Source organism: Alexandromys fortis, unplaced genomic scaffold (assembly GCF_014885135.2).
Source record: "Alexandromys fortis isolate MF-2015 unplaced genomic scaffold, M_Fortis_MF-2015_v1.1 scaffold_108, whole genome shotgun sequence".
Classification (NCBI taxonomy): Eukaryota; Metazoa; Chordata; class Mammalia; order Rodentia; family Cricetidae; genus Alexandromys; species Alexandromys fortis.
Genome location: NW_026067994.1, coordinates 4822121 through 4835891, shown reverse-complemented (window position 1 = coordinate 4835891; position 13771 = coordinate 4822121). Strand labels below are relative to the sequence as shown.

At 44.8% G+C, this 13771-nt stretch overlaps 2 protein-coding genes across 3 annotated transcripts in view; one reads left to right on the top strand and one right to left on the bottom strand.

The window, feature by feature from the left end:
* The window catches only part of Ncapd3 (non-SMC condensin II complex subunit D3), an 82463-nt gene extending 79077 nt beyond the window's left edge, over positions 1-3386 (top strand). For both annotated transcript variants that reach the window (XM_050160086.1, XM_050160085.1), the window contains 3 exons: positions 809-883; positions 968-1028; positions 1100-3386. In XM_050160086.1, the coding sequence (XP_050016043.1) occupies positions 809-883; positions 968-1028; positions 1100-1208 (245 nt within the window). In that variant the 3' untranslated portion in view covers positions 1209-3386. The remainder of the gene's footprint in view (positions 1-808; positions 884-967; positions 1029-1099) is intronic.
* A 623-nt stretch (positions 3387-4009) lies between these two features.
* Jam3 (junctional adhesion molecule 3) overlaps positions 4010-13771 on the bottom strand; it is a 51970-nt gene continuing 42208 nt past the window's right edge. The window contains exons 2-9 of the mRNA XM_050160091.1: positions 12010-12075; positions 11186-11299; positions 8227-8379; positions 7609-7811; positions 6585-6684; positions 5358-5487; positions 5220-5274; positions 4010-4954 (exon numbers count right to left, since the gene is read on the bottom strand). Coding sequence (XP_050016048.1) covers positions 4919-4954; positions 5220-5274; positions 5358-5487; positions 6585-6684; positions 7609-7811; positions 8227-8379; positions 11186-11299; positions 12010-12075 — 857 coding nt within the window. The 3' untranslated portion in view covers positions 4010-4918. The remainder of the gene's footprint in view (positions 4955-5219; positions 5275-5357; positions 5488-6584; positions 6685-7608; positions 7812-8226; positions 8380-11185; positions 11300-12009; positions 12076-13771) is intronic.

Sequence of the window (13771 nt, the reverse complement as noted above, 5' to 3'; positions counted from 1 at the left end):
CTAACTTTACCTGTTCTTTAAGTCAGTGTGACTCTAGTAACATAGAGAATTATAGCTAATAAGTTATTTCCTTGGCTTACCTTGTAGCAGATACTGTGTTAAAACACTTTACATCTTGTATAAACTGACTGAGAATGACTTGAATTTCTGCTGGTGAGAGACAGAACACAATCCCAGGCTACTCTGTGTTTCTAAGTGTGGGCTAGAGGCTGAGGAGGCCGAGGTCAGGGAGACACCATGGAAGATTAAGAGTACGGGGTGGGACGAACTGAGATAGTAAGGAGGGCAAGACAGGAATAAGGAAGAAGAGAGTGACAAGGTGGGTACTGATTCTGCGTGGAGACATAGCCTGTGGTGCTGGCCAGTTAAAGCTTTAGAGGACCAATCCTTCCAACATATAGGAACAAGGAAGAAAACACCATGGGGCTTAAGCAGTGTGCTTTGACATCTCCTTAGGAGATACAGGTGAGGAACATAGGAAATGGAGAGAGAGAACCAGGAGGGGAATTGAGGGTTCCCTCCATACGGGCAGTCACTGAAGGAAGATACGAATGAGCTGGGAGAAGCTACAGGTGTGTGCAAATGAGGCCCTGGTGGAAAGAGGAAGTCTGTAGAGACGAGGGTCTCTCAGTCTGGGTGCAGTCCTGAGGCAAAGGGAAACTTTCGATCAGTGGCCGTCACCTGTGTGTGAGGTAGAGGTCAGGAATGAGAACCAGAGCAGAGACCTCACTGGCTAAGGCACTTAATTCCCTGCACTTAATGTCTGTGTAATACCCAATTTTGATTAACACTGGTTCCCCTTTCCCAGGGTCCATCAGTAACGTCACATTTGGAGCGGGGGTCAGTTACATAGGGACACCAGCAACTCCATTTCTTACCAAAGGTAAGTTCTGGGTTTCATCTGATCAGGATATTCACTGCCTCTGAAGTTCTGGGAAAACTAAATTACTTTTTTACTCCTTTTCAGAGAAAATTGAAGCTCAGGAGCAAGGAAATGACATTTTATGTTTTTCACTGCCTGATAAATCGTAAGTATTCTTGGGCGGGCATTTTTGTAGAGTTTTTTTTCTTTTTATTGACTGTACATTTTCTTCTTTAGGCCTCCACAGTCTCCACAGTGGAACATAAAGTCTCTAGCCAGAAACAACGGCAACCCAAGATCCAGCAGGAGGTCCCTCCGCAAGATCCCCCTGAAGACAGCCAACTGAAATAGTGTGTGTGAGCAGTGGCTGAAGGCAGAACCCTGCGGGGACACTGGCCTTTCCCATGTGGAAAGGAAAAGGGTGGCGTGGGCATGGTCTACATGCGCAGAGACTTGCCGTACTGTGCCGCCAGTTCTTTTCGTAGGATGCCAACATGACTTTGTTCAACTTGTGCTGGCTGACCAACCTTCCATAGTTGTTTATTTTACTGCAGTTGAGATTTGTAAATATATACAGAGATGGCATATCTAGACTTCTTTTTTACAATAACATTAAGCTATTTAATATTGTGATGTGTTTGAGTGTTAAACCTGTGGTTAAGTTACAATCTGGTTTTTAAGGAACACAATTTTAGAAACCAGCTTTCCTCTGTGTAACTCAAGTGTCTATAGCTTCTCCAAATTCACTATGACAGATATTTCTCTTTGATGGCAAAATCTGAATTGAAATATTTTTCTATTATTTATAATTGAAGATTTTATTAAAAGAGGTGTACAGTCTTTCTAAAATTAAGGAATAAAGGTCAAATATAAATATAATCTCCTAGCATTTAATATAATTTTCTGGCTTTTGGGACAGGGCTTTATTGGTGGTCTTCTTAACACAGCATTAAGGATTTAAAAATACTTAAAATATAAATAGAATAAACTCCTTCCCATTCTGGGTCATGTGCCCACCTGCCTTTGTTCCCAGATAGAGACTTTCTGTCTCCCTAACGACAGACATCCCATAAGTACATTGGGTATAATCCTGCTTATGACAGAACGTCTTCCGGCCTTGGAGTGGCAGTGGGACTGCTTCGTGACACCGCCAAGGGACAAGGGACCTGGGTTCCAGGAACCCGAGAGATGGAATTCCGTGTTCTGCTTCTTTGGAGACATGAGTCTCACTGTATTGCTCAGCATGCTGAACCGGACCCGTCTGGTCCTTTCCTTGTTTCAGCCTCTTGAGTAGCAAGGACCACAGGCACGCTCTGCCATACCTGGCTAGTGCCACCCTCCTCCTGTCCCCATGTGCCCCCATGCTAAGCCAGGAGCAGGTGTGCCTAGGCAAGCCTCCAGCACCGGAACTGGCGTTCGTAGTGTGCATGTGGTAGCTAGAGTCGGGAATGGAGTATTACTGTTCTCCGCTGTAAAGAAGCTCTGAGAGCTGGTGGGATACATGTCATAGCTGCTCCTGAGTGAACACTTGGCTGATACCGATGTGGCTTTTCTTATTGTGGTGGAGCCTTTGCAGAGTATGTGCCTAGCCAGATGCTAAGAATACAGGATCGACTAACACAAAGAAATAAGTGGTTTCATTTTATGGGTTTTTTTTTTTAAGTTTTTATAAATGAGCAAGTTTTAACAAATAACCAAATTGCAGTTGTGTTAGTATAAGTCTGTAACGGCTATGAACAACAAGTTCAACATCAATAGTCAAAAACAAACAAGCAAAAAACCAGCCTCTTCCAGGTTCCTTCAGTCACATTCACATCTTACGGGTCAGTGAGCTTCTTCAGGCCACGTCTGTCCAGGCACAGGCTACCGCTTTCCAGGCTCACGTGTTGCCTTGTCAGACTAGTTCCCGTGGCACTGTGAAAGAATGCTTAGCGCATTAAAGAGAAAAGGCGGGAGCAACATGGCTGCCCTATTGCTGTGACAGCCACTGGAAGGTCAGTGTATTATTCTCCCACCCCACCCCTTTAGAGCTGCAGCTGTCCTGCTCTACCAAGAGAGGGGCAGGGGTAGAGGAGGGATGAGATTATCCAGGATGCAGAGCAAGAGAAACCGGGCTGTGCTGGACAGGCACAGAATTACCACCCTACTGTTCCTGCCAGTATCTTAGCATATAGCCTTCCACATAAGAAAAGAAAAAAAAGAAAAAAAAAAAAAACGGTGTGCTTCAAGTATTCAGTGAAAAAAGGAAGGGGTGGGGGACTGTAGAAGTATAAAAAAATATTAACATCACAAAGTGGCTAGCTCCTCCATAAAAACCTCTCTGGGTGCAAGGTAGGATTAGGAACTCCTTTAGATGCCCCTGGCTTCAAACCACTTTACATCCTGATCTAGCATGGTAAAGTGTTTGAGACGAAGGATGTCTGTTCCTAAAAGAATAAAGGCTTTTGAATGGTGTTTTTAATGTTCCATAAAATGAGTAGTGTCTCCGGTAGATAAAAGATTTAAAATAAAAATTAGAAAACTGCTTTTGGTGGGGTATTTCACTTTGCTCCCCATCTGTCTCTGTACCTTGGCTGTACTTTCTGACTGGCTTCAAAGAGCTGGGCTGGACACAAGGGCTTGTCCTGGGGGAGACAGCCTGCAGCGTTGGCCACTTTCATCACAACAAAGAGAACAGTAGAATCTTTTTAAATATTACTGGAGTTGACAGGTTCGGTTTCAAATTGCCTTTGGCCTTGGATTCACTTATCAACTAAACAAATAATTAAAGTGAATTTTAAAAACAACTACACCGCCTTTGTCTTATGACCTCTCCAGAACAGATTGAGCTCTGTCGCCGCACCCAAAGACTGGGATGCCACTGGTCACCAGCCTTCCTCGGCTTCCCACCTAAGACCAGCGCACTGCACAGCCCAGAATACCACCAGTGAACCTCTGATCCGGGTGGAGAGCTGAGGCCAGGGCTGTGCAGGCTGTCAGGGATGTTCCATCCTACACGAGTTAGTGACCATGAACAGTGAACTAACCCCAGGAACCATCCAGCTTTGTCTGCATCGTACCTCTCTGGGAATAGGAAATCTCAGGAAGAGGCAGTTCAAAACTAGCCCAGGAGTTCCCAGGGTTTCTTTATACAGAAAGATACAAACATGACTAGATTGAAAGTCTTTAATGGTTTCCTAAGCAACAGTGGTTTTCTTAAGAAAAATGCTAAAACGTTTTGTGAACAAAGAGAATTCCTTAAAAGACTTTTATTACTGGTAGTTTCCAGTTGAACACTAGTAGCCCAAGCCTTCTAATCTTAAATTGAACTCTTAAAAAAATATGTTTTGAAATACTGTGTGGCAATATATTTACAGTTTATATAGAAATGTTCAATAATCAAAATACATTTTTAGCAAAAATTTAGAATGTTAAAATTTTATAAAATAAGCTAGATCAATAGAAAAGCAGACTTCAGTACCATTTCAGACTTAGCTTAAGACAGGTTCTCCTAAATCCTGGCAGCTCTTGGGGACAAGAGTTCTCTGGATAAGAACTCTCTTTCCAGCAAGCAATTTTACCTTTCTGATTTGGGTTTTTATAAAATGCCGATCCAAATAGATTCTCCAGGATGGACATGAAAATACTGACCAATCAACAGAGGCAACACGGTGGGTCAGGGTCCAGAGAGCAAGGCACTGACTGCCTGAAACCTTCCTGGGACACCATCACAGGCGAGCTCACACAGCTGCTGCTGCAGCCCGGCCCCTCATCTTCTCACTAAACAACCCGGGGTCAAGAAACGGTCCAAGTTTTCCTGCGCAAGAGAACTGATAACAGAAAAGCTTTGAAGATCATCCTAATCCCTCTAAGGGAAAAGGCTAGCAACAATCTAAGTTACTATGCCATCTTCAGGAGGATTTCTTTATTCATGTGGCTTGTTAAAGAGCAAGGGAGGAGTCGACTTTGGCCAAAACAAAAAGCTTCTGCATGGCGCTCTGTAGGTGCCCTGGGCTCGCAGCGCCCTTGACCAGTCTCCAGTAGAGGTATTTGCAATGCTCTCCCAGCTATCGGGTCTCAGATGACAAAGGACGATTTGTGTCTGAAGTCACCCTGGAAAGACAGCACAAAGAACCAACAGTTCAGGGGCTTCGGGGAGTGGTGTAGGAGACACTGATCAAATCAAATGTAGGCTAACCATGCCGCCCAAAGAGGAAACCAGGGCAACACTAGCAGAGGAAAGTAAGTAAACCACATTAGCACTTTGAACCCACAAGGAAGGAGATACCATGACAGCCAAGGAGCTCAGGGTGCACTATAACTCCCAGGTACCTTGCAAATCGCTGGGTCTCCTGGCATGGGTTTTCTGCTCTCTTACCTCTTCATTTGTCCGAATGTAGTTAACTCCGTCATGCTTCCCTGGGCTCTTATAACTGTGAACAGAAGAGGACCATTCAGTGGTATGCCGATTTGTTAATGCAAGCCTGAACTTCACCTTCAGACAAGGCAGGCATACCTTTCTCCATCTTGTTTATCGTTGATGAAGCAGCCACGTCTGTATGCACAGCAGATGCCCATCGTGATCAGAGCAAGAACAATAAGGACAACCAGGACTCCCCCAATAATCCCAGCAATGTTCAGATCATCTACAGAAAAGGTTTATGGGCAGAGATGGTGTGATCATTCAAAAGACCTGGACTTTCTTAGTCACCTTTCCAACACCTACCGCCACCCTACCCCATTTACCCCTCTGTCCATTCATGCCTACTTTATCCAAAAGAGGAAAGTGACTCTTAACATCTCTCTGGCTTAGAAGATAAAGGCTACTGTAATCCCCAATCGTGAAACATGCTCACTCAAAGCCACTGAGAAGTTTGCCAGTGTAGAAAAGGCTTTAAGATCTTGTAGATATTATTCATGGAGAAATGGCTATATTTCTTTAGAGTTAAGAGCCAGGAGCCCTAAGGCAAGTAACCTTAATTTACATGGCCTGCCTTTGCTGTAGATTACCTGGGGTTACTTGGGGAAAAGAAAGCTTCAAATCTTAGACATAAAAGTGCAAACCTGCTCTTTCCCTTCACTGGCCGCCTATCCTCGGCCCTCTTAGAATCCCTGCGTCCTCCGGGCAGAGGCCCCAGTAGTTTCTTTCTTTATGTAAACAAAGATGCACGAAGAACGCAGGAAACCTTCCTACAACTGCAAATGCTCCCTGGGCCCTGTGTGTAACAGTCCTCCAGCAGGCATAGAAACCACTGTCCTAGGGGTGGCCACAACTGAGAATTTGAGAAGCTCCCCATGTGGCTCAACTCAGCCTATCCACTTCCTCCCGTGAGCCCACTCCCAAGAGATGACATCACAGAACAGGGAAAAGCATGGTGCTTTTCCTGAAAACCTAGCTACTATGACAGGCTAAATTCTTAGAAGCCTGTCAGGTTCCCCATACAGCTGGGTTTTGACACCTCAATCATTTTCCAAAGAGTTTATTGTACCCTGTGAAAGTTCCATGACTGTGTCGCCAACACCCAAAGCTGCCCGGAAGTTTGTCTGAGGATCTACTTAGTTTGGATCCTGTGCTTTTTCATACACACAATCCTCAGGCTCCACTGGATCTGATGAGTCCCTTGTCAGTGCCAGAGGAAAACTGACGCATGGCAGAATGATGATTAGCTAACCTGACATCTAGCATTCATCTCCAAGTGTCCTATTCAATCCCCAGACTCTAGTGTGATCTCAAATGACTCACAGACTTCCATGTCCTGCCCCTCACACCTGGATGCGCCTGCGTCATTGGAAGCAATGCAGTAGTACTGCCCAGAGTCGTCCTTGTGGACAGCACTGAAAACCTGTTTCAGAAATGACAAGTATTACTTCACTCAACACGACAAACGGAGAGACAGACACCAAGGCTGGCAAAGGCCTGATGAGACCACACAGTAGTCAGCTCATCTGTTGTGGCCTTCCTATGGCTTCCCTGGCAAGTGATCCTCACCTCAGAGCCTGCAACAAGGAATTCTCTCCAGGATACAGAGAAGCCAGCTTCACTTTCACTGTGACGTCAAAGCAATCCTAATAACTCTCCTTAGACATTACCAAATATCCTGTCTGGATTCACCTGATCACTGTGTGCAGCTGGGTGTGCTAGCCAAGTCAACCCCCTGCTGAGAAGTGCCTCAAGGCCAGCTCGTCCTCTGCTGCTTGACCAAGCCTTTGTTTTCTTTCTTTTTGTCTCCCGTGTGGCCTCCCACTACCAGTAGGTTATTCTGAAGTAAATTCCAGGTCTGTGTTATCCCTAAGAATCTATTTCTACATCAATGGTTCTCAGCCTTCCTAATGCTTTGACCTTTTATCCCATTGCTCGTGTTGTGGTGACTCCCAACCATAAAACTGTTTTCATTGCTACTCTATAACTGTAATTTTGTTACATTTATAAATGTTCATGTAAAATATCTGTTTTCCAGTGGTCTTAGGTGACCCCGGTGAAAGGGGTCGTTCAACCCCCAAGTTGAGAAACACTACGGTGTATGATAAGGACTAAAGAATTATAATCACAATACAATTTTGTTAATAATTGCTTAATATCAAGCATCTGCCAATAATCATATTTCCCTCACAAGCTGATTTGCCTGTTCGACTGATCAAACTAGGATTCTAATACTGCCCACACATTGTTTACTTGCCCTTTCGACTTTTCTAGCTGTACAGGTTTCCTTAAAGCATCCAAGGCTGCCACAAACGCATGTGCGTCCTCGCTTTCGAGGAGCTCTTACCAGAGTGCCCGTCTCGGAGTTCACACGGAACGAGGAGTTGTGGAACCTGGGGTTGGCTCTGGAGTCTGTAGGCAGTGGCACATCATTGCGGTACCAGCTGTAGTGAGGCCGGGGATAGCCCTCGCTCTCCTGGCACTGTAGTGTCGCCATCTTGCCTACGGGCACAGCCTTCGGTACTCTGCAGACAGGGGTCACAGGCTTCACTGCAGGTAAAAATACAGGTCGGTGTTCAAATTTCAGTGGAAGCCCTTCATAACAAAACCCAGGGTAGTAAACCAGCTCCAAAGACCACAGCCCATCTGCAGGCTGCCTGCTGTTGGAGCTCATTCTACCCCGTGTGTCCAATCCCAGTTTCCAGTCCTTCCACCTTCAGGAGTAAACTGAAAAGGAAATTATGCAAAGGCAGGGCCCTAGGCTGGTAAGGAACACACCAGGTGCTCAGCCTCTGTCTCCAACTTCCCACCCTTCCCACCACCTCCTGATAGCCTCACTAGCTCCCCTCTCCAAACTGCAGATAGCCCAGGGATGCAGCTCTGGAAAAATGAAATTAAAAAATAAGCTGCTCTCTTATTCTAGAGCTAAGGACTCATAAAGTGCTTCACATTGACTGGTTCCCACCTTGCACAATTAACTCAATGGTAATCTCATCGACGGCTTTTCGGTCATGTACAGCAACGACCTCACAGCGATAGATGGCTGAGTCCGACCGTGTCACGTTCCAGATCCTCAATGAAGATTTTCCAAACACATCTGTACGACCTGCCAGGTCCCCTGTGAAAAAGAAGACACGAGTTGCTAAGCACTGGAAGATATTGTGGGGCTGGACTTGATGGCAGAGCAAAAAGACTGCAGCCTGCTTTCTGTCCTGTCCCCAGATGAAAGAAGTGTGTGAGTGCTGGGCCACCAACTTCTTCCCATATGCGACCTGAGCATCAAAAATAATAACTGGTATTTAAGATAAAGCCAGGAACCTTGTTTTTTCTTTATTATCTCCAAGAGAGAATTCCCACTAAAAGGAGAACCAAATAAACATTAAAAATCAAAATCCACAAAGGATGTTGTGGCTATCCACATGCAAAAGAAGAAAATTAAACATAGGCTGCCCTCCCTAGTCAAAAAACACCTACAGAAGAATTTAGTAAGATGCCAGTTGGTGGGGCACTTGGGAGGCAGAGACGGGCGGATCTCTGTGAGTTTAAGGCCAGCTTGGTCTCCACAGCAAGTTTCAGGACAGCCATGGCTACACAGAGAAACCTTGTCTTGAGGGAAAAAAATTTTAAATGAGAGCTGGGCTTAATGGCACATCTGTTTGCGACTCTAAACTTACAGGAACTTGAACCTGAGGCTAGCCTGGGCAACACAGCAAGCTCCAGGCCAGCAAAGTGTTATCCCAAAAACCAAAACAGTATTAAGGGAGAAAAAGGAATATTTTTTTTAGATTTATTTACTTTCCTGTATGATTTTTTTTTTTGCCTGTACGTACGTCTGCATACCAGGTGTGTGCCTGGTGTTCACAGAANCAGCAAAGTGTTATCCCAAAAACCAAAACAGTATTAAGGGAGAAAAAGGAATATTTTTTTTTAGATTTATTTACTTTCCTGTATGATTTTTTTTTTGCCTGTACGTACGTCTGCATACCAGGTGTGTGCCTGGTGTTCACAGAAATCAGAATCAAATGCCCTGGAGCCTAAGTTACAAATGGTTGCCAGCCACTATGTGGGTGCTAGGAATCAAACCTAGGTCCTCTGCAAAAGCCAGAACTCTCAACCACTGAGCCATCTCTCTAGAAGGCATAATATTCATGACCCCAAGTTATATAATAGCTTCTTAAATATGGGAGCAAAGACATGAGCACCAAAAAATGGAGTTATATTAGATTTCTTCAATTTAAAAACCATTTGTGCTTTAAAGGACATAAGCAGGTGAACAGACAATCTACAGAATGGGAGAAACTCTCCACGTCACGTCAGACTAGTCCCTGGAATACAGAAATTTCCAGTGCAATATCAATATACAAGTTTTGCAAGTGAACCTAACAGTTGATTAGATGTTTTGCCAAGAAAATATACAGCTGCCCAATAAGCACATGAAGGTGCAGCTTCACAGAGACATCTTCATGCATCCGCTAAGACAATTAAGGTCAAAGGTCAGGTGGTCACAAGTGTTGGTAAGACTCCAGGGGTAGGGTGGGGGTTGACATTGCTAGTGAAAATGTAAAACGGTGAAGCCAGGGTTGGGTAGATGGCTAGGTGGCTAAGAACATTCATATTACTTTTGCAGAGGATCCAGGTTTGGTTCGCAGCAACCACATGGTAGCTCACAACCATCCACACACAACTCCAGTTCCAAGGGAGCCAATGCCCTCTTCTGTCCTCTGTGCACCCAGAACACAGATCTTGTACACAGATATACTTGCAGACAAAATACTTAGACACCAAAAATAAAATCTTTAAAGAAAAAAAAGACACCACTTTGGAAAGCAGATCAGACAGTCCACAAAATCCCTCCAGTCCCAGACCACCCTGGAAAGCTCCACCCACCAAGAAACCCTACATAATGCCCAGTTCTCTGCTACTTCTCTTCAGAGCAGAGGTAGTTAACAATCCCGCTGTACTTTTCCCAGTAAATCTCTTATGTGAAGTTTGTTGTTCGGTGTGACTTTATGGCATTCCCTGGCTCCTCACTGCCAGAATCCCCTTCCTCTCAGAGCTGTAACACTTAAGCTCCCCTTTGCCCCACAGCCACCTCCTTCAGCACTGCCAAGTCCCAGCAATTCTACCCTTGCCACGTCTGTAGCTCAGCTCAGCCCCTGTGAGTCACCCCATCCACCAGACTGCAAAGGAAACCTGATATACTATGGTCCTGTTCTCAGTCTTGTTATCTCCAATCTCTTTTCACCCGAGTCTTCAAAGCGTACGAGCACGTGGCTTCTCCTAGCACCTTTGGTGAGTATTATCTACTGTACTGGTTTGTCTGACAGCCAGAACACCTCATGTCTTCCTCTTTTCCCTCTCTGGCTGCAGCTCTTCTCATCGGCAACGGTCTTCCTGGCTTCTGTGTGTCCATATGCAGCATCCTTTCCCGCCACCACATCTCCAGCCATTGTCTAGTTACCCAGCACTCTGCAGCCTACTGTTCAGACACCTGGCCCTCATTCTCCTCCTCCTCCTCTACATCCCATGGCAGTTTATGTTAGTCCCGCCCACCAATGGAGGGAGACCCCGGCCCTCCACACCGGACAGTGCAGCTCTGTGATGACCCTTTTGTCACTTGCTCACACTTTATCTGCCATGGGCCATAACAAGGCTAAGGAAGCTGTTCGCTGTGACTTCTCAGACAGGTAGGTTGTGCAGAGATTACATGCCTTTACTAATGAGCTGCTTCTGTTCAATCTGCATCTTAAAGGAACAGAGAAGCTCAAAATATCAATGCTAAAGTTGAAATTTTCACAAGAAAATCAGAACAGTCCTGAATGTGGGTGCAGGTTAGCAGTCTTGGGCAAATCTCTGCTGTGAATAAATTCCAAAGGCTGTGGACAAAAGAGGAGTGAGTAGCACAGAGGACGATGGGTTCGTACCTTGAATCTTGTTGTTGAAATACACATATGAGGTTTGACCACCTTGGATTTTCTTCCATTCAATCCTAGGGTCATTTGTCTGTGATTCCGTAATGATACAAGACAGTTCCACACCTAATGAGCAGTGGGAGAAAAAGTATAAGCTTAATTTTCCCAAGATTCTGAGATGATTTTTTTTTTTTGCCGTAAAAATTAGTGAGGATTACACTACAGGGAATACACCTTCCTTTAAAGATGCTGAATCTATGATGCGCGATTTCTTTGTTGTACAGGCACAGTGATAGGCAGGAGACAGATGGCACCAAATATAAACTGCGGAGTACACACTAATCCACTCATACACAACAGCCATCCTGAGCATTCTTCACCATAACATGTAGGGGAGTAGGGTCTGGAGGGGTGGCCCAGTGGTTAAGAGCACTTACTGCTCTTGCAGAGAGCAGTTCAATGTCCAACACATAGCTACCTGTAACTCTAGCTCCTAGAGATCCAAGGCCCCCTTCTGGCCTCTGCAGCCTCCCCCCAACATGTGCACAGACAGACACACAGTCACAAATAAAATAAATATCTTTTTAAATGATAATAGGTTGGGTATGATAGTGGACACTTTTAATCCTAGCACTTGGAAGGCAGAGGCAGGCAGGTAGGTCTCTGTGAGTTCCAGGTCAGCCAGGGCTAAACAGTGAAATCCCGTCTAAAACAAACAAATGTATAAATAAATAAATAAATTAATTAATCATAATAGAGGAACAGGTATTGGGTTGGCTGCAGAACTACACAATGTCCACCAGGGGGCCCATTCCGCTCTGTTTATTTGTACTTACTTTCAAATTCATGTACCACTGGGTTTCGGTTGCTAGACTTGAGATCCACTGCCTCTATCAAGCAGCCTGAAGGGGAAAGCAAAAGTAAAATTAGTTACTCTACAGCCCCAACACAGCAAGGAACACTGGGTGGAGGCCACAGCTTTTCCTTCCATGTAGATGTGGATGTCTGCCACAACGCACAGGGGATGGAAAATACATCCTAACCAGTCTGTTAGAGACAACCAGAAGTGATGCTTTTCTTTCAGTATGCCCTCTGGAGGAACCAAGAGAAAGAGAAGTCTCTTTAAGCTGGCTTTCCTTCTCCATCCCAGACAAAGCCCTTAGAATGCTAAAGCCTTTCCAAGCACTTCTTTATCGATGCTTTGCCATCTCTCATAGACTGTGGGCCTCTACCATTCCTTCCCTGCCTTTCCTTTTCCTCTAGGTGTCAAGTCCTATAAAGGCAATCTTGATGGCACAGCACGGTTAAAAAAAATCATGACCTGAAGCCTCCCCTTCAGGATGGCCACATCCCTCTTTGGCACAGTGATCAGCCAACTCAGAGTCTGCCTTACTGTATGTTCATCTAGCCCAGTGCACCTAGTACATGGAGAAGTTCACACCAGACTTCAGTGACGTGAAAGAGGTAACAGTACAGTGGTTTCCATGCAGCTGAGTTTGTAGATCGGATGGAATGAAGATACTCTGCCTCCATGGTCTCAACATTTTCCAACCAATCTCGTGGAGATAATAAACCACCTATATGCTGTCCTTCAGCTGCTAGCCTCTAAGAAAAGTTGTCATTCCTAAGAGTGTTTTGACATAGAAATGTTTACTGATGGTTCAGGATACTGGCTTACTCTGTGGCTTAAAGACAGTGCTATGAGCTGGTAAGAGTTTAGACTGCAGAATTACAAGTCTTGGGCCTATACAATGATTCTGATATGTGTTCGCTTCCTTATTTACTGGGAATTAACTCCCATTTTAGCAAAAGTCTGGAAGGGTTGAATAAAAGGTGGTAGAAAGCAGAATCAGAATATACCTGAGCTGCTGTTACTTCTATGGAAGGCTGCAGAACCAAGACACCTGAAGATAACCTGGTTTGGGGTAACCACGAGCTGCCCTTTCTGAGGGTCAGCAGAAAATACTGCAAGTATAACACTATTTCTCCTCCGATCTGAATGCTCCCAGTGGCTCATGAGTGGGGAGTAACGTGATGCACTGCCAAGCCCACCCAAGTTCCTTCTAATGGAAGTCACCACTAATGGTTCTTTTGGTATGGTTGCTCTGATTTAGACGACAAACTAAAATTGGCTTTGAGGGATTGAGACCTCCTAAAGATGACCACAGAGTCTCCTGAGGTGACTCTAAGAGCCTGCACAACTAAATCAGTCCCTTTTATAATGAATATGAGTTAAAGTATGAAAGTGAGGTAGATCGCTGAGAGTCACAAGAAGCTAGAGAAAGGCAGAGTATAATGAGATGGAGAGATTTATCAGTGTAGTGTGAACACCAGAGCAGACAACAGCATGAACTCCAAGACTGCTCTTTAGGCACCAGGGTGGCTACAGTGCTGACAATGTCCATTTTCACAAAGGCCAACAGATATGTGTGCCCACCATAAACCTCTATTTCTCATAATCTAAGAGAATATAAGGCAAGAGTTTTGAAAGTGGAAACCATCAGCTGTATATGACTCTAGAGAGCTAACTTGCATCCTTGATGCTTTCAAGACAAGAACCTGATTGACCAAATTCCCTCTCTTAGCCTACATTTTATT